This window comes from Diuraphis noxia, unplaced genomic scaffold (genome assembly GCF_037042655.1).
Source record: "Diuraphis noxia isolate RWA-SAM2 unplaced genomic scaffold, SU_Dnox_SAM2 contig0004, whole genome shotgun sequence".
NCBI classification, from domain to species: domain Eukaryota; kingdom Metazoa; phylum Arthropoda; class Insecta; order Hemiptera; family Aphididae; genus Diuraphis; species Diuraphis noxia.
In genome coordinates this window covers 56,008,866-56,028,181 of record NW_028301714.1, presented here as the reverse complement: position 1 = coordinate 56,028,181, position 19,316 = coordinate 56,008,866, and the positions used below count along the sequence as shown (strand labels likewise).

At 26.0% G+C, this 19,316-nt stretch overlaps 2 protein-coding genes across 5 annotated transcripts; both read left to right on the top strand.

The window, feature by feature from the left end:
* The first annotated feature begins 487 nt into the window (after positions 1-487).
* LOC149056212 (zinc finger MYM-type protein 1-like) lies at positions 488-2,375 on the top strand. Its single transcript, XM_089226828.1, has one exon. It carries the CDS (start codon positions 1,075-1,077, stop codon positions 2,320-2,322), a length of 1,248 nt encoding a protein of 415 aa, XP_089082954.1. The 5' UTR covers positions 488-1,074; the 3' UTR covers positions 2,323-2,375.
* Positions 2,376-3,300: 925 nt separating this feature from the next.
* On the top strand, positions 3,301-18,607 carry LOC107170067 (bridge-like lipid transfer protein family member 3B). 4 transcript variants are annotated; one of them, XR_016191322.1, is made up of 20 exons: positions 3,301-3,608; positions 3,689-3,890; positions 4,331-4,519; positions 5,136-5,361; positions 5,426-5,592; positions 5,681-5,840; positions 5,915-6,280; positions 6,449-6,541; positions 6,626-6,813; positions 6,900-7,140; positions 7,865-7,973; positions 8,048-8,306; positions 8,375-8,623; positions 8,694-8,974; positions 11,024-11,258; positions 11,330-11,464; positions 13,293-13,553; positions 13,620-13,948; positions 14,020-14,209; positions 17,779-18,342. XR_016191322.1 is itself a non-coding variant. In XM_089225301.1 (20 exons), the coding sequence occupies exons 1-20, from the start codon at positions 3,565-3,567 to the stop codon at positions 18,416-18,418; spliced, it is 3,816 nt and encodes a 1,271-aa protein (XP_089081427.1). In that variant the 5' UTR covers positions 3,301-3,564; the 3' UTR covers positions 18,419-18,607. The 4 variants fall into 4 exon arrangements, 3 of the variants coding, with proteins under 3 accessions (XP_089081427.1, XP_015375563.2, XP_015375562.2); XM_089225301.1 differs by lacking the exon at positions 17,779-18,342 and adding an exon at positions 18,407-18,607 and having other exon boundaries at positions 14,020-14,089; XM_015520077.2 differs by having other exon boundaries at positions 14,020-14,089.
* Positions 18,608-19,316: the final 709 nt, after the last annotated feature.

The window sequence follows — 19,316 nt, the reverse complement described above, 5'->3', positions numbered from 1 at the left end:
GTTTTTTATTTGGCGTTTTTGGTGGAAACACAAATTATTTATGATGATTATAGTTATATAATATGGTTGTATCAAAAATAACCTAACATTGACATTTTTATCTGTTTATACTAGCAGGTTATTATATAAATATATAGGTAGGTGATATAATACTTAATATATTTATGAGGTATACTACAGTTTAGATAATTAAATATTAGTGTACTTATGTTTTTACAGTGCATTTAATTCATTTAAGATTGGTTATAACTTATAGTAATTATAAAATTGAAGAATGGTACTTCGGGGTGCGGGGGCTAGCGCCATTGCCCCACGGACCTGTTTCATCTACAAAATTTTAGTTTAAATAATTAGGTATTTTACATTTACTTTTAGATAATACTAAGAATGAAGTATTTATTTTCCTTTCTATAAACAATTCATTTTGTGCACATTTGTTTTTGCATAATTAATGAATTTGAAATTTAAATCATAGACATATTATAAATAAGTTTATTTGTTGATTTTACCCTGTCAATTATTTGTGTATATATTTTATTATTTTTCCAATTTCCAAAGTCATAATTGCGCCACGTTATGTTTACTTATAAGTCGTAACTCGTAGTCAAATATACCCATGTGATTGGTCCTGTTTGTAAAGACTCCTATAAACAGGGCCGCAACATCCACCCGGGCAGCCGGGGCAATGCCCCGGGGAACGGCCTCCATTCCTATTTTGTGGCCCCTATTTATAATTTTCACAATTTTGAATTTTTATATACCCAGCAATACCTAGTACCTACTGTATTGTGAGAATTTGTGACAACTGTGTATACTGTGTAAGATAAAATTAATTTTAAAAATGTTTGTACTATTACACTATTATAGTAATTATCAAAATATTGATAACTGAAAATTATAGTAAGTATAGTAAATTATAGAAAATCTATTGAAATAAAAGAATCTTTTTTAGGTTTTTTTGAATTAAAAAAACATGGTGCTGCTGACTATGAAAATCTGTTGTATAGTATTTTGGAATCTTATGATCTAAACGTGAAAAACTGTCGTGGACAAGGATACGATGGTGCATCTGTTATGAGTGGCAGTAATAGTGGAGTCCAAAAACGTATTATGTCAGTGGCACCAAATGCACCATTTGTTCATTGCTGCGCACATAATTTGAATTTGATTATTTCTGATGCAGCCAAAAGCACTCAAGTAGCAAATAATTTCTTTGCCACTGTTCAAGCTATTTTTAACTTTTTTAGTTCTAGCGCTCCTCGGTGGGCCACGTTGGTTTTCAGTGAAGACTTTGCTTGCAAAATTAGAAAGAAAGTATTGAAAAAAATATGTCCAACTCGGTGGGAAGCCAGACACGAATCAGTCTCAGCTCTTAAACAACGATATATCGATGTACTTAAGTCATTGATTAACATAAGTTTAATGAGTAAGAAGTCTGACGAACGAAGTGAAGCTCAATCTTTACAAAAAAAAATGGAATCTTTTCAATTTGTGTTGATGTTAAGTGTTTGGGAAAACATATTACGACCACTTCATGGTGTTTCAAAAATGTTACAACAACAAGATATGAATCTACAAAATGCACGAGACAGATTAAAAGATGTTCATTATTTAATAAATGAATTGAGAAATAATTATGAAGATATACTAAATAATGCCAAGTCATTATGTTTGAGATGGAGCTTACCTGTTACATATACTGAACCTCGTCAGATATATGCAAAAAAACATTTTGATGAAGTCGATGGCGATAGGCGGTTAACTATAACAACAGAAAACTTTAAAATTAAAGTATTTTATCCTATTATAGATACTGTTTTAATGCAACTTAATATTCGTTTTAAAGCAATGGACAATGTGTGTACTACATTTGATTTTCTTAATCCAAATAATCTCTTATGTTTAAGAGAAGATAATATTGTAAAGGAGTCATATGATTTTATTCAAACGTATAAAGATGACATTAGTTCTGATTTTACTGGTCAGATTTTATCATTAAAAGAATTAATAAAAAATAAAAATTTAAAAAGTATAAATGAAATGGCCAATTTTATACTTACCAATGATATAGCAACAAGTTACTCGGAAATCTTAGTAGCTTGTACAATATTTTTAACACTGCCAGTTACAGTAGCAGCGGCTGAAAGGTCTTTCTCAAAATTAAAAATTATAAAAAACTATTTAAGAAATTCTTGTAGCCAAAATCGACTTTCAAACATTGCTATACTCAATATAGAACAAAAGCGAACTTCAGAATTAAAAACAGACAAATTAATTAAAGATTTCTCTAATTTGAAAGCAAGAAAGATGAAATTTGTTTAAAATATTAACATCATATTATTTTTGTAAAATGTATAACTTTATCTGAACTTATTCTTTCATGACTTTTCATTGTGTTTTTATTTATAATAAATTTATATTATGGATATTAAAAAGTGTTGTTCTTTACTAAAATGTATGTTTTACATGTATGAAATACTTTTTAATAAAGATTATGTTTGTTTAATTTTATCTAATTGACTCCAATAAATGTGTTCACTAATTTAAACCCTGGTGCAGTGATGCTATGATAGTGGCCCCTAAATAATCTTTTGTCCTAGGGCTCAAAAATTCTAGTTGCGGCACTGCCTATAAAGACCTAATTTGAGTAGGATATGGTGATACTTTTGTTTGGTATCGATTAAAATGTTTACGTAAAATAATTATAATAATATAAATATTGTTTGTTTCGATTGTTTTGATGCTCATAAATATTCTGCTCGGGAATAATGAATTAAAAATCTATGTTCCAATCGAAAAGTTTAATCATAATACGATAACAATACAAAATAGTAAATACTAAATAATATAGTTGTTTTCAAAAATGTTTCTTTATAATGAAAACGAATAATTGTAAGAATATTTTCATAAACTTTAGTAGGTAGTTATTGAAATAATTAGTGTTCTTTAATAAATGAATCACCCGGTATTAAATATAAAGCATATTAATATATTATTATAATTAAATAGTTTTATTTGCGAGTTAACATTTACTAAACGTCTAAATACTTCAACCTTTAGATAGATATTAGCGTTGAGTATAGATAGTATTATACTATTATACTATTATACTATTATTATTATACTATCTATACTCAATGATATTAGTTATTTAATTATTTAATAGTTTTTACTTTTTTTTTTGTGTGTGTTATGATTTGGTTGCTTGTTATTCACTGCAACGATTTTTAACTCAAAACAAATCAGCTGATAACCTGATAAGTTAAAGTCATTTGATAATATTATTGATAGCATTTGCTAGTTGCCAGCACTCCATAGTCCACACGACGTCTTCTCGACAGGCGTGAGCGACTGTGTGAGGCGTTTAGTAACCACTACTTACTACATACTCATAGTGTATATATATATTATTTCAAATTTGTTTCTACAGACATTAAAATGTTATTCGTTTATTATGTTATGGCGTAATACAATCAAATATCGAATATGTGAATATTGGCAGTTGACTTTTAGATTTTTGTATACTAGTTATAGAATAGGTATTTTAATCTTTTAATTTCAGAAATGGCTTCGGTCCTTAAAAAACAAATTTTAAAACAATTATCGAGGTGAGTATAAAACTTGATAGTTTTTGTATATTACTATTCTCAATCTTTTTTTGTGTATTGAATGTTTGATTAAAATGTAGGTTCACCAAAGGCCTGAAAGAAGAAGACATAAATTTAAGTACGTTTAAAGGAGAAGGTGAATTGACATCTTTGGAACTTGATGAAAATGCGTTAATGGATGTATTAGATGTACCGTATTGGGTACGAATAACCAGTGCCAAATGTGATAGAGTTTTTTTTCAAGTCCCATTCATGGCAATCAAGAAAGTTCCTATGTCCTTGGTAATAAATTATAGTTTCAATATTTTGATATTTGTTAGAAAAACAAAATGGTTACCTAACATTCTGTACATGCATAATATTATCAAGTATAGAATTTAATTCCTTAATGATATTGGTCATTTAAGACTAAAATTAGTATTGTTGATATACTGATATCCTTACCTAGTCCTTACCTATCCTTACCTGTTATTGAAAATTTAATTTTTATACAAATATCAAAATAAAATTTTTTAAATATTTTAGTAGTCCATTCATTTGATCTTATTATTATAGCAATATGTTTTTATATTAAATAATTAAATTTTTAAAAACTAGTTACTTTTTATTTTATTTTTTACATAAAAATCAATTTTAAATGATAAATATTTTTATAACTACTTTTTATTATTATTTATGTCATAAACTCATAAATAATTATATTAATATAATATTTTTTGTAGACTTTAGATAAAGTTTCTGTTGAAATTGAGACTTGTGATAATGTGGAATCAATGGCAATGAGGGAAAACATTCAGACTGTACAACCTGGAAAATATAAATTTATAAATCAAGTAATTGATGGCATGACTATCCAAATTAATGAAGTTAATATTACTTTTAAAGATCCTGCTTTTCATGCTTCTGTTCAGGTAAACTTTTTATCTTGTAAATAATTTTCATCTATAGTTATAGATACAAAAATATAATTCCATAATTATTTTATTATCTATTAACATTTAATGCATCTATACCTATTTAAAATTATATTTTGTTAATGGTAATTGTTACTTTTTTGTTTTATTTGGATTGTAGCAATAATTATTACCCATATATTTTTATTTTTAATAACTAAATTTTAATGTTATTAATTATTATTTTCATTCAGAAAGCTGTAATAAAAGAAAAAACTTTTATACGACTATCCTGGACACATAATATTGTTACAACGACATAAATAATTATGTAACAAATTTTATCAACTAATTTTTATTGATTTTTTCTGAGATCATGATATTTTTGTTTATTTTTGGAAAAATATATTTTTATTAATGAAAATTAACTATTCAGTTTTTAAGTTGGTGTTAATTTTGTTTACACAAACTATTTAATCTGGGTATATAGTATATTATATTAATGGAATTATTTCCTTAATTTCTATTATACTAACAGTTTCTGATTATTGATTAATTGTATTAACATTAAAAATAATATATTTATAATTTTGTTGTATAAAATAAAAAAATAAAAATAAATTTTAAATTTTAGATTTTGAAAATATTAGTTCAATCTAAGTCTCCTAACTGGGAGTCTACAAATCTTAAGACAACAAGACTAAAAAATGAACAGAAAACTCAAATATTGATATTTAAAGAATTGACCTGGCAGATGATACGAATTGAATTATATTCTACTAATGATCGAAATAAACCTCCTATAAAATTATTCACTAACGATATAATTTGTCGATTAACTATTAAGAAGAGGCTTTCAGGTAGACTCGTATTCATTTATAATGTTTAAAGTATATTCCTAATTCAAAACTAATTTTACTATAGATTGTTTTATTTTGGGATGCAAGTTAGCAATTTTAATCGAAGAGTTATTGTGTGTTTTTACTGATTCTCAAATGAAAGCAGCGCTGCATTATATAGATTCATTAGCAGGTGTTGTAAAAAAATCAACAGATCTATCTCGCAAGAAAAAAGCAATTCGAAAACTAGAAGTAAATAATTAATTTAATCAATATTTTTTATATTTTAATCATTTTTTATAAATATATTCTATACAGTAATGTATGTGCAACTTTTTAGTGTTTACCTGAATATCAAGCTCAATTAGATCAGGAAAAGAGAGGAAAATTTGTATCAAGTTCAAAAAGTTCGTGTTTATTTAGTTTTCATGATGTAATTGAAACATCATATCATTTTATTGCACAGAAAATTAATCTTCATCTTAGTGATGATCCTGGAAGTAAGATTTTTTAGACTATTTACAAAAGTAGTATAAACTATGAGTTATAAACAAAATAATTTAATTATTTTTAGGTCGTTCATTACATCCAGATTTACAAAATGGTGGTTCAATACAAATTGAAGTAACTTGTTTTCAAGTTGATCTATATCCATATCATTTGGCTGATAGTGATCGATTGCATTGGGGTCTTTACAAAAAAGCAAGTTCATCATTTTTTCAGTGGCTAAAAGATTCTCAATCTGAATTTTGGGAAAATCTGTGTACATTAACGAGAGAAAATTTCCAAATTCCTGATATTCAAAAAGGAAATATCACTAAATATTTAAAAGCTCAATATTCAAAGCTGATGACCAGTTGCACAGTTCTAAGAATGTCTGACTTCATTATATATAGGGTCCAATCTGGGAAAAAAAATGAACAGATTGCTTTTATCAAAGGTATTTTTCAGTATAATGTACATGCACTTAGTAATTAGTCATTTAATTTGTTAACAATATTCAAGGCAGGTTTTTTGTCATTAAAAAACTTAATACTATTTGTATGACTATATTCTTTATTTATCATTATTTCCATTTATTATTATTATTATTATAATTATACCTTAGGTGATAAAGAACGACATAAGTTACCTCACGATTCCAAAGTAATTCATGCAGAATTTACTTATTACTATTATCCTGGAGATGTTGCATTCCCTTGTAAGTTATATTTTAATTTACATAGTAAAATAAGAAATAATATAATTAATAAATACTTCATTTAATGCTTTAAATTATTTCCAGTGCCCCCATCAAAATTTTATGCACAATTAAATCCAGTCCAAATAAAGTTTGATACATTAACTATATTATGGTTAAATACATTTGCATTGAATGTTTATAAATCACTAATGACCACTAATGTAGCAAATCAAGATAATCTAAGCAATATGATTTATTTTGACATTCTCGTTGAAGCAATTATGCCTCGTGTAAGTAATTAGCTATCAAAATTATGATATATTTTCAAAATGCCATTAAAAGTGTTTTATTCTATAAAAAAAATGTAATTTTACAGTTTATATTTGAAGAAGAAAAACTTTGTAATAATCAAAAAGATCGTCCTAAATCATTAAATTTACAAACCAGTAGAGCTACTTTGAGTAATATTCGTAGTAATGAACATGGTATGTCACGATCTGATTTAGCTAATTGCGTTAATGGTTTGCAATTTGCATCTCTTTTTTACTCTTCTGAATATCCAGCAAAAGATGGAGATTATCATCCTGTGACAGAAAAATTATTAAACCATGCTCAAGGTAAGTAAAATCGAAGTCGCTTAGATGTAATGTATACCTTGTCATATAGTAGATCATTTTAACAGAAAAAAACTTTAAAATTAAAGACTTTTTTCTGTTACAAATTATTTCAAATGTGCTGATATACAAAAAATAAAAATTTAAATATTGTCATTATTCCATTTAAAATCTAATATAAATCTATAATACTTATTTAATTATTTTTTATTTGTTCTACTGAACAATTAATTTTTAGAAAACTATGTTTTTATTTTATTTTATTTAAATATTCTAATGAAATTTGAGTTAAGTCATGAATTTAAGTTAAAAGATTTGATCTCATCTGTATTTTACACCATAATAGACCTTCTTTTCTGTTAAACAGTGGGATTTGATAAGGATTGCTTTTCCATTGCTTCCACCTGGCCACAAACATAGTACTTTATTTACATGCATGGGAGATCTTTTTATTATTCATGCACACTCTAATGATCAATTACTTCACGCACTTATAAAATTAATTTTATTGATCTTTTTAAAAACACTATTGAATCCGTTTAACGATTTAATAAAAATGTATTATAAACTAATAATGTAGCGTGTGTAAAAAATATCATTAAATGTATACTAAAATTAGTATTTTGTTCTTAAAATTAAGTTTGGTTTTGCCCTGTACAAAATAGAATGATTCTTAATAAATAATATAAACTAACAAAATTTAAATTTAAAACTTATATTGGCTTAGATAATGATAATATACGAGCCTACCCAAATAATAAAGTAGTTTTATCATTGGAAGAGTTTACAAAAGAATTAAGCCAAGAACTTCTATGGATCGAAGCTAAAGATATTTGGTATGTTGAATAGTAACGGTATGTACTTCGAAATATTCATTTTTGATATTAACTTATTTTATTATGTATATTAGGTGTGTGAGATTAGATCCTGTTTGGGGTGATTTTTATGGTGCTAGAGCGGTTGGATCTACACCAGTACCTTTTCTTGAAGCTTTTCCCCTAACTTTATGGGTTCAGCCACCTACACTTAAGCCAAAATCTGAAGTTTTTAACAGGAGCTTAAAATATGGTGATATGACAGTGTTATGTCATGTTCCAAATTTAATCAGCATACAAATAAATCATTTTCAATATCTTTTTCTATTGCGCGTGGCTGATGCAGTTGATGAAGTTAGCACTTAATTATTTTTATACTTTCATGTTAATATTTTTTTTTTAAATAATTTATGTATATTTAGTTGGCTACATATATTGTTGGTGATCAACATAGCATAGTAGGAAGTAAAACGAGTGGATCATTTGTATTTGCTGCACTATATGCTCAAGTTGAAATAACGTTTGTCACTAGCGCTCAGTTAGATACATTGGGTAAATCTGGAGTTGTTGATGATGTAAGCTCAAGTGTTGTGGCAGATTCATCAAGTATAGCAACTCAAAGTGGTCATAGTGCACAATTGAGCAATAACATACAAACTGCTACTTATGAGGTCTAATATTTTTAATTACCTTTTAGTTAGTAGTTTTATATTTTTAAAATATTAACTTATTTTCTCAAAGGATGTTGGATATGTGTACGATATGAGCCAAGCTTTCAGAATACCAATGGCTATATCTGGAACCAGTTCTAAACAAAAAGAATTTATGTCACAAAAGTCATCATCTGTTGTGTATGATAATGTTAAAGAAATGTCTCAAATAAAAATGGCAGAATCAATTACATCAGATATTAATTTACCCTCTTTCAAAGGCATGAAGAAACGTTGGTTTAATTTTGGAGCATCTGTTGATCTTTCAGGAAAACAAAATATAGACGATTATAGTGATAATGTTTCAGTTAGGTAAATAACAGATCATTAAAGAGGTGCAGCACCAGCATTTTTTTTTTGTCTGTCTTGCACGTAATGTAGAAACACAGTTATTCTTTACTTTCACTTTTACTATTTTGGTTCAGTTTAAGTTAAATCGACCTTTTATATATTTCAAAGAAAATTGTTTTGTGTAAATTTACTAGGTAGTTTAAGAAAAGTGAAAAATTCTCAATATTTTTCTAAATAATCGGAATAAACAAACTAAACATTAAGGGGAAAATGGGAAATTTTACGCACAGTCAGTTTTCGACAAAATCGACAAATTTTGGTTTTTGATGTAACTTTAAAACAAATGACCATAGATACATGACATTTTCGCCGAATGTTTATATAAGTATTATCTATCCAACATACAATTTTCAATAAATTTCGACTTAAGTTGAACTATTTATAGGCATATGCAATTTTCGATCATTATTAGTTTTTTAAATTAATATCGATAAAAATATATTCGTTTAGTAGAAAAGCTTGAAAATACAAGGCTCCTAACATATTGTTACATAGCAGTTGAAAAATAAAATAAATTCATTGTCACAATTTTTTTTATAAGCATTCAAGATTTGAATTTTGACAAAATATGTAAAAATCATAAAAATTCGCAAATTATTTTAAGCTAGAAATTCATAAAAAATTTTCTTTTTAAATCTAAAATTTGAAAATTTAATACAAGATTCCTTACAAGTTTATCAATCTTAATCACAAAAAAAAATGTCCACCAGAAATTAAAATTAAATTTTTATGAGCGTTTGAAATTTAAATTTTTACATATTTATTTGATAAGATTTTAAAAATTTTTTGATTTGTTTTGAGCTGTTTTTGACTTTTTTAGTGTTTTTTTTTTCTATAAATATCGATAAAAATTAATTTGTTTGGTAGAAAAGCTTGAAAATTTGATACAATAAGGCTCTTAACAGTCTTAACACATTGTTACAATAGCAGTTGAAAAATAAAAGAAATATATAGTCACAATTTTTTTTTTATAAGCATTCAGTTTTAATTTTGACAACATGTAAAAATCACGAAAATTCGCAAATTATTTTAACTAGAAATTCATAAAAAAATGTCTTTTTAAATCTAAGATTTGAAAATTTATAACAATCTATAATATATCCTAGACAGATAAACCGTCTCCACTCAGAATCATTTTTTGTTTACAATGATATAATATCATTGGATTAACTTTTAATTCCATCCATTATATTATTAACCTACTGTACAGCAGAGCGACATCCACCACTTACCCGCTTTTTTTTATTGAAAACCAGTAAAAAAAGTTTGGCCATCATCTTTAAAATTTAATACAAGGTTTATTATAAATTGTAATTATCGTAGTAAAAGAAAAAAAATCGTTAGTCACAAATTTTGTTTATAGCATTTAAAGTTCAAATGCTTACAAAATATGTCATAATCGTGAAAATTTGCATGAAGTTATGAAGATGAAAATTCATAAAATTGTGATTTATACCTAAGGTTTAAATAACCCAACACTATGTTCTCAATAATTTTTTCTGAAATAACTGTAAAAAAAATTCCAGAGTCAATGTAGAAAACATTTTGTTAAAGTATAAAAATATATTATAATTTAAATTAAGGTATATAATATATCCTATTAACTGACAAATTATCTCTGTTCAGAATCATTTTTTTGTATACAAAGATACCTTTCATTGCATTCATATTTAACACATGCATTGTATTGACCTACTCTCCATATCTTCTATACTGCAGAGCGATACCCACTTTTAATATTTTAAGAAGTTTGGAAGATAATATGTTAAATTAAAATAATTATTTGGATAGCAAAATATTTAAATTATTTAAAAACTAGCCGGCCAATGTACACGAAATATCCCATTTTGACCTAAACTGAAAATAATCGTTATTGAAGAAGTATGGAATACCTTTTTTGCTATATTACACACAAGACAAATAAAGAAAATAAATGTTGGCGTGGTGACTCTTATTAAAATGTATTTTATTTCTAACTGTAATATACTAATAAGTAATAACAAATTTTAGATCTGATATGAGTTCAGATAGTGAAAGTTTAATTGACTTGAGCTTAGACACAAATGATGGTGCTGATGTAATGTTTAAGTTTCCTTCAGCTCAAAGACCAAAAGGTGGATACATTAAAAATATTGAAATGGCTTCTGAAGTGTTTGATGATATTTTTGGTGGAGGAGAATTAACCCCACCAACTACTTCTAGTGAAAGAGATTCAATCGGAAGTTCTATTAAACGAAAAGATCTGGTAAAATTGTTTTTATAGTATAATGTCATAAATTAATAATGTTAAAAATATATTTTACATTTTTATTTCAGATTGCTATTACCACTTTGAAATTTGGACGAGTTGAAATTCTACATCAATCAGAAGGTCTCAATTCAGTTGTTAAATTACAAGTCACAAATGTTAGTACGGAAGAGTGTCCATATATTCCATGGGATGAATTTCAGGTACCTTATTGCATTTTTACTCGTATGCAATATTTGTTTATTATTTTTTTTAAACATTTAAATTTTTTTCTCTTTGAAAACGCTGCATGTTTCTATTAATCAGGTCAAAATAATATATTAATCTTTTAAATCCAGCATATAATTAGGTTCTCTATTTATATATATAACTAAAGTATATCATAAAAAAACATTTTAAAATGTATGTGACAGGGATATTGAATTGTATTAACTGCGTAATAGAATTGTCTAGTGTCCTTATTTAATTAAAAAAATTATCACTACTAATTTAATATTGTCAATTGCTTGACAATTACATAATTCAAGGTACTGAAAATGTTTTTAAAAATATTTAGTTTAAACGAATAAGTTTGTTGGTTTAACTTTGGCTAATATTATTTTTATTATATATATCTTAACTTTATTACAATGAAAATGTATAAGTGACATAGGCGTGCGCAGACATTTGATTCCGGGGGTGCATAGTATAAATTAGGGCCCACAATAATTTTGAAAGCTATTATAGGTACAGCAAAATTTATATATATATATATAATGCACTAAAAATAATTTATTTTTATTTTATACATTGTAATAAAATAAATATTACATCAAAATATTCTATGAAATTCAACAATATTATCAGCGAACTGAGTAAACCATTTATAGCTTATTAATAACTATAGAAAAAATGTTATATATAATGTTATAGAACACATAATTCTGTTTGAGGGGAATTCTTATTTTTCGTAAAAATAAAAGCATATTAATACTGTTTTATAATACTTGAAAATTTCAAGGTTTAAAATTTACACTTAAATAATAATAATTATTATTATAGGGCCCTTGCTGTTTTGTGTGAAGAGTCCGGGGTTGCCTGGCACCCCCGGCACCTCCTGTGCGCACGCCTATGATCAGTGATAACTTGTTAAACAAGGCGTTATTGAGTTTTTTTTTTCTAATAACATAATGGACTTCATTAAAAAAAACTGAAAATATTAAAGAGGGTTGTTGTTAATGTATAAACTATAATTGCATGACCATTATTAAGTTTAATGTTCACTTTGTTTTAATTTTATCATTTGCCTTTGGAATGCAATTGGTGTGCTTACAAAAATAATTTCCTGTTCATTTCACAGCATAAGAAGGTACTCATAATAACTAATTTCTGGATTAATTTGTTTTTTCGATCTTATGATTCATTTATATTACTATAAACAGCTTAATTATATTTTTTATTTTTCCAAAGAAAATGTCCTAATTCAAAAGATCGACAAAACAACAAATAATATAGTTGCACACATAATATTAGACTAGATAGATAGCATTGTCACATTTTAGGTTTTAGGCGCATCTAAGACTAAAATATTATAGTATAAAAATTATAATTTCTTATGTTTAGTAAATTTATAAAATATGTTATAAATTGATTAACTTTGTTGCATCAATTTATATACATTCAAATCAACTTGGCCACTCCCACTATACCTGAAAAATTTTGAAACGTTTGAAGCAAAAGTGGTATTATGATCTCTTAAATTAAAATAAATTAAATTAAACTTATTATCTAGTTAACTGAAAGTGTTATCAATGGGTGGCTTCTTTCAACAAAACCTCATGACCTGTCAACTTTTATCTCATATTCTTATTGTGTGTAGATTGTTTATTGTAAAAAAAAGGGTTTATATACAACAGAATAATTATTGTAAAACATATTAGAGGTTAGGTTATTAATAACTTGTCCTAGTTGCGCCTAAAATTAGATTTTTTATTTAAACTAAAAATTAAATATGATATATATTGCATAAAAATGTATTCATTTATTGACTAGGATAAATTTACTACCAGAACACGGGATTGGAATGAAGTTGAAGGTGTCGCAGGTTTACCACAGATACCTAGGGTAATGGTTCGATTAGAACACAATATTATGCCCAAACGTGATGATAAACTGATCAATTTGGATGAATGGAAAAATGATAATCTTACTGCAAAGATTAACAATGTTTCTTTATCTTTGAATTTAAACTCGTTAACCAGTTTAGCAGACTTTTTTGTTGATGAACATCCATCAAAAACATTACCATTTGAGGTCAGAGAAAATAACTTATCAATACTATTCATCAAAATTATGTCTAAATTGTCTTTATGTTTATAGGCAACTATTGAAAACACCACAATAAAACTATGTAGTCTAACCCAGAATGATGCTTTACAAGATGAAACAAGTATAAAACCAGCAGATACAGAAATTCGTCTTAGTAGATTAAAAGTCAAACGCACTAATGATGGTTTAGTTTGTGTGGAACCAATCAAAGAAAATTGTGATAATCCTGATAGCAGTAATCAGTTTATAGAAGTAATGGAAGAATTAAAAAAAATTACTATTGAAAATGAATACCTTCATAGAAAACTAGGTACTCTTGAACGGATAAAAGAAGAGAATTTAGATTTGCGTCGGTTTCAAGATGAAAACAAAAGTCTAAAGTTAGTTTTCTAGCATTATTTTGTAATTTTGAAATAAATATTTATTAATAATACCATAATTTTATTTACAGAATATTACTTAGTGAAGCACAAGATAACATTAGTAAGTTGTTGGGAGAAAAACAAAATCTTTTAGATCAGGTACATGTTTTAAAAGAGTCTAAGACTAATATGATAGTGACTTCTTCAAAAAGATAGCGTTCGTGTTGGTGCTTTACTTGCACGTATGATAGATCACCAGTATGACTATTATAAAACAAGGTTTTGTATTTATATTGTTGTTTCGTGTTATTGTTATTTGATATATTTTTTTATATAGTAGTATAAGCATGAAAACATGGTTGCAGTATCTGATTACTATATTATGTCATATTCTCCATGATCTCAAAAATAAAATTACTAAAGGTTAAAAGTAATTCCAAGTAATAACATCCATATAAATTGATAAATAATTGTACTTATTATTTGATACTTAAAATTTGCAAATGCGACACGGTTGAGGTACCAATAATTCAATTTTTTCCATGCCTTAATTGATTGCTAAATAATTTCTCTTAATTATCTCTTATGCATATCTTATATTTATTTAAAAATATCTTATAATTTTGAGAAAAGTGCAAAATCCAATACATTTGTGTTTTATGAATTAATTTTATGTCTATTAATTCTGTATGTTATAAACTTATAAGTAAACATGATTGATAAGCACGCTTGTTTTATTTAAACTTTAATGTTGGGTTGAATTGAAACAACCCTATCTTTAAGAAAGTGCAACACCTGTATTTGTTGTCTCAGTCTTACAAACGCTTAACATAGCAAATTTACACTCGGCGGTTCACGTTTTACTTCGTTAGCTTAAAAATAAGAGTGAATAAACCTAATATAATACTTGATAGTAAGAACGATAATTCAGATTTTAAGTGAGTAATGCGTATATAATAAATTGTAAAATAAAAATGCTCATTATCACTTTAATTTTTAAGTTAAGAGAGTAAAACGTGAGCTGCTGAGCATTAATTTATGTTACGCGTTTGTAAGACTGAGACAATAAATACGAGTGTTGTTCCCTCTTTACTATTTGTGAAAATAATAATGCTGCTATGATGTTATAATATTATAGCTTAAAAACTTTTCTGGTTCATTGTTAATTAGGTACTAGAAAAAAATATATGTACAGTGTTGTTTTAAATATGAATTGATTAATTGAAATTCTTGTATTTTCTGTGATTTTGATGATAGATATTAAATATTATATAATATAATATAGGTACTATATACATTTTACATATTTTATATCTTACATTATTATGTGACGGACTGTCATCACATTTTGTTATATATTTTTACATCACTGATTTTATTCATCTTCTTAATTCTATAGTTATCTATAATATTTATATACAGGGTAATTCTTTTACCAACCAACACTCATTTTAGCTTAAACAGTATTAATGTTTTTGAAAATATTTACATAATTTTAAGTCATTATTAAACAATGCTTTAAAAAAATCCATTTTTAATTTCATATTCCAAAGTAGAATATTTTATTAAAACACTTTCTGCTTTGTTTTGTTATGAATTAAATTTATGTAAACAAATTTATTTTTAAAATTTTTTCTACTTTTTGAGATAACAATCAATCATTAATGAGTGTTTACTGTTAAATGAATCAACCAGTATATAGCCAAAAATATTTTGGATCTAACCAACTTCTATTTTAAATTACCTAACTTAGTAATGTTTTTATTTTTAAGCTATACTATTGATTTTATAATATACAGATAAGCCATTCTATTGCATTCAGCGGCTGCAAATATTAACAATAGAATGGCTTATCTGTATATCATAAAATCAATGGCCATACAAAGGAATGCTTTCATTTATAAATACATGAATAATAATTAAGATTCATATTTTATTGAATACATTTTATTATAAGACTGTTTCATCTTAATGTACTATAAATTGAATAAAAAAAAAACAAATGTTGTGATTAAAATTATGTTAAAATGTTCCATACATTGTTTTTTGTTGTTATTGTAAAATAATACTCTATAGAATTCTCCGTGAGGATATAACCATTACTCATTAGCTGTAGTGAGAGATTCGCCTCCCAGATAAAAACCAGTTTTTTGCTGTTTTATCAATAAACAAAAAAATTATTAAAAATCGTGAGATTAATGAAAATAAAATTTGAAAGATCATAATAAAAACATGTAGCCCTTGTCCTATGCGAGTCTAATAAAAAAAAAACAGATTTATGATATATTTATTATCTCTAGAGATATCGCAATGGGTAAATCATCACAGAACATCCTGTATATTATTTAATTATTAGAATATTTAATTGAAATAATATATTATTTTTTATTAAGGAAAAAGCCTCGGTAACGTGACCATTGGCTTGTTTTTACAGATAATGATAATTTAATTTAAATTGTACGATTCAATATCTTTCAAAAATAAAATTATATTTTGGATGGATTCTTCGTCAGGGCCCAGTGGGTCATGAAGGTGTTCCGGTATGTTGAATTTTTGTCTTGCCTCTTTTGTGTCTCTGCAATCGGTAATAATGTGTTTGATTGTAGTTGTAATTCCACATGAAAGGCATATTTTTGGTGGCTCTTTTTTCATAAGGTGGCTATGATGCGTATGGCCTATTCTGAGGCGATTAAGTATGAGAGTATGACTTCCTCTTTTCTTTTGAGCGACATTGGGTTTTTCCATTTTTCGATAGTTCTTTTTATCTCATTTAATTTGTTATTAATTTTTAGTCATTCTTTTTGCCAGTTATTTTTAATTTGGTTGTATATAATTTTTTTAATATCTTTGTCAGATTTAATATTCCACGCAGTTAGTTGATGTGGGTTATTGACTTTTTCCTTGGCAAGTAAGTCCGCTCTTTCATTACCAGTTATTTCGCAGTGTCCGGGAATCCATGCAAAGATTAAGTTATCGTTAAATTTATCGTGTTTTATGTTCTATTTCTAATAATTAAATTTCTTCATTGATCCCATAACTAAAAAAAAAAAAAATGTTATAGTGCTTTAATACTGTTATTTTTATATATTCTTATTTAATATTTTATTCTAAACAAATTTTTTATCTACTAGTATCAAATGTCTCTATTTACTTTTGCTTTTACATTATGACCTTACCATCTAAAAACATTTGACCTTTAAGCATTAAACTATTTAATTCTTGGATTATACACGTATATGATGTAATAGAATTAATTAAAATGTTTTAACCTATGATTAATTGATATAACATTTTTAGTCTACAAAATATTCTTAACTTAATTTTATTCATATCTTTCACTAATTTTAAATAATTGTAATTTTTCATAGTTTATGAGGATTATTTTTATTTGGTCCAAAATTTGGCTTGATTTATATCCGTGTAGTAAAACCTAACCTAGCCTGCAAATAAAAGAATTGCTATCTGCTTAAAACTCCAAGGTAATTTACCATTTAAAATGAATATCACATAATACTTAATCTATTTTAACTGAAAAATTAAAACCAGATTTTTATATGATAGGACTATTAATTTTTTAATTATTTTATAGTTATTCATTTTATTATATAATTTAAAGTTTAAACAATATTATACTTGTATCTAAATTTGTCCATGTATGAGAAGTTTAACTAAGGATTTTAGGTTTTATGTCTTTATATGTTTTAAAGTTTTAAAATACTATTCACAATTAAACTTGAAAATGTGGGTAGGTACCTAAATTACATGGTTATATTTTAGAGGTGTGAAATGAACTGATTACCAATTTTTTTTATACATATACCTATAAATATAAAATATATTTTTTCCAGGTTTTTAATATATTAGCCTTTTTTGACATTGGGAATTAACATGCTTTGACTCTCCCCTCCTCTCCTAAACATGCATACTGTATACAATATACATAATCATCATGTCCGTGGCTGTATACGTTTTTTATTTAAAATGGAATATAATTCAATGTTTTACTTACCTTATGTTTTAAGTACAATTGTTTTATTGTTATCACACTTATTATGGTTTCCACTTAAAATCTGTTGGAAAATTAATTTTTAAATAATTTTCAATGTACACTTATCTAAGAATTTATTTTACTCAAAGTAATAATTATTATATTATATTATTGTATCTACTAGTGTTATATTAAATTTTACCCCAATTATTACTTGACTTACCATTTCTATAACATTCTGGTCTCTGATTTTTGCCTGTTTATTAATTGTTTCCTTTAAATGTTTTGTTATTATATATATTTTAATTTTAATGTAATTGATTTTTTTCAATATACTATAAATTAATATAATTTTATAATACTGTTATTACATCTATTTAAGATCATACATTTTGTTATATTATAATAGTCTTTTGAAAAAAAAACTTAATTATTTGTGTCAATATATTTTGTTGTGAATTCTATTTAATAAAATTGTATTGTTGCAGATTACAAATTAGTTTTGATTATACTAGATAATTTAACGGCATGTAGCGGTAGACAGATATTATTGATAAAAAGTCAATCCTCAGTATTGGTCAAAGACCAAAGGAAGGATACTTGACAATTAGGAAATTGTTGAGGCCTACACACTCTCCATTGTATTCATAGATCTTATAATAATATTAAATAAAACAATATGACTAACATATTTTGTATATATTTGAGGCACACTTAGTAAATACATTTTTCATACTTTTGGACATGTGAGAGAAAATTTTACAACACCAAAACGGCAAAACACCCTTACATGACAAACAAAAATTCTTAGTCTCAAAAGTTAAAAACAGTATGTCAACAGCTTACACAATTATTGTGTTTTTAGATAGGACTCAAAACATAGAATATTTCACACTTACACTGAAAAGTCTATACTTAATTAGTACATGTATCGGTTAAAATGATGCTTATTTTGTAGCATTATTTTAAAATTAAAAAGAAAAGAAAGAAGAAAATTGCTTCCACTAAAAATTTAAACAAATTTGACTGGGTATTGGCCATAGCCTAATAATCTTTAAAAGAAAAACTTGTGGCCCATGTATGGCAAAAATGTATTTAACAGAGAATTAGAGCAATTTGAAAGAAGACATAATAACGAATTACAGGAGCTATAAGGAAGGCCAAATATTCTGTCATATACAAGAAGAAAAAGGCTCGAATTGTTAAGGCATGTATGAAGGGCGGAGGGCTGAATTATTAAACAAGCACTGATGGCTCAAATAACAGGTAAAAGACCTCTGGGCTGGCCCAGACAAAGATGGAATAACTCATTTGTGAAGGATCTAAGAGTGTTTCAAGAAGGGGCTTAGTTAGACAGTGTACAATAGAGAAGAATGGAATAAGTTTGTGATGGCGACA

Bases quoted from the DNA above. Each gene is read 5' to 3' on its own strand.
- LOC149056212 (XM_089226828.1), top strand. From the start codon at position 1,075: ATGAGTGGCAGTAATAGTGGAGTCCAAAAACGTATTATGTCAGTGGCA.
- LOC107170067 (XM_015520076.2), top strand. From the start codon at position 3,565: ATGGCTTCGGTCCTTAAAAAACAAATTTTAAAACAATTATCGAG. The intron at 4,520-5,135 runs GTAAACTTTTTA...TTTAAATTTTAG, and splicing joins CTTTTCATGCTTCTGTTCAG to ATTTTGAAAATATTAGTTCA. The intron at 13,949-14,019 runs GTTAGTTTTCTA...TTTTATTTACAG, and splicing joins GATGAAAACAAAAGTCTAAA to AATATTACTTAGTGAAGCAC.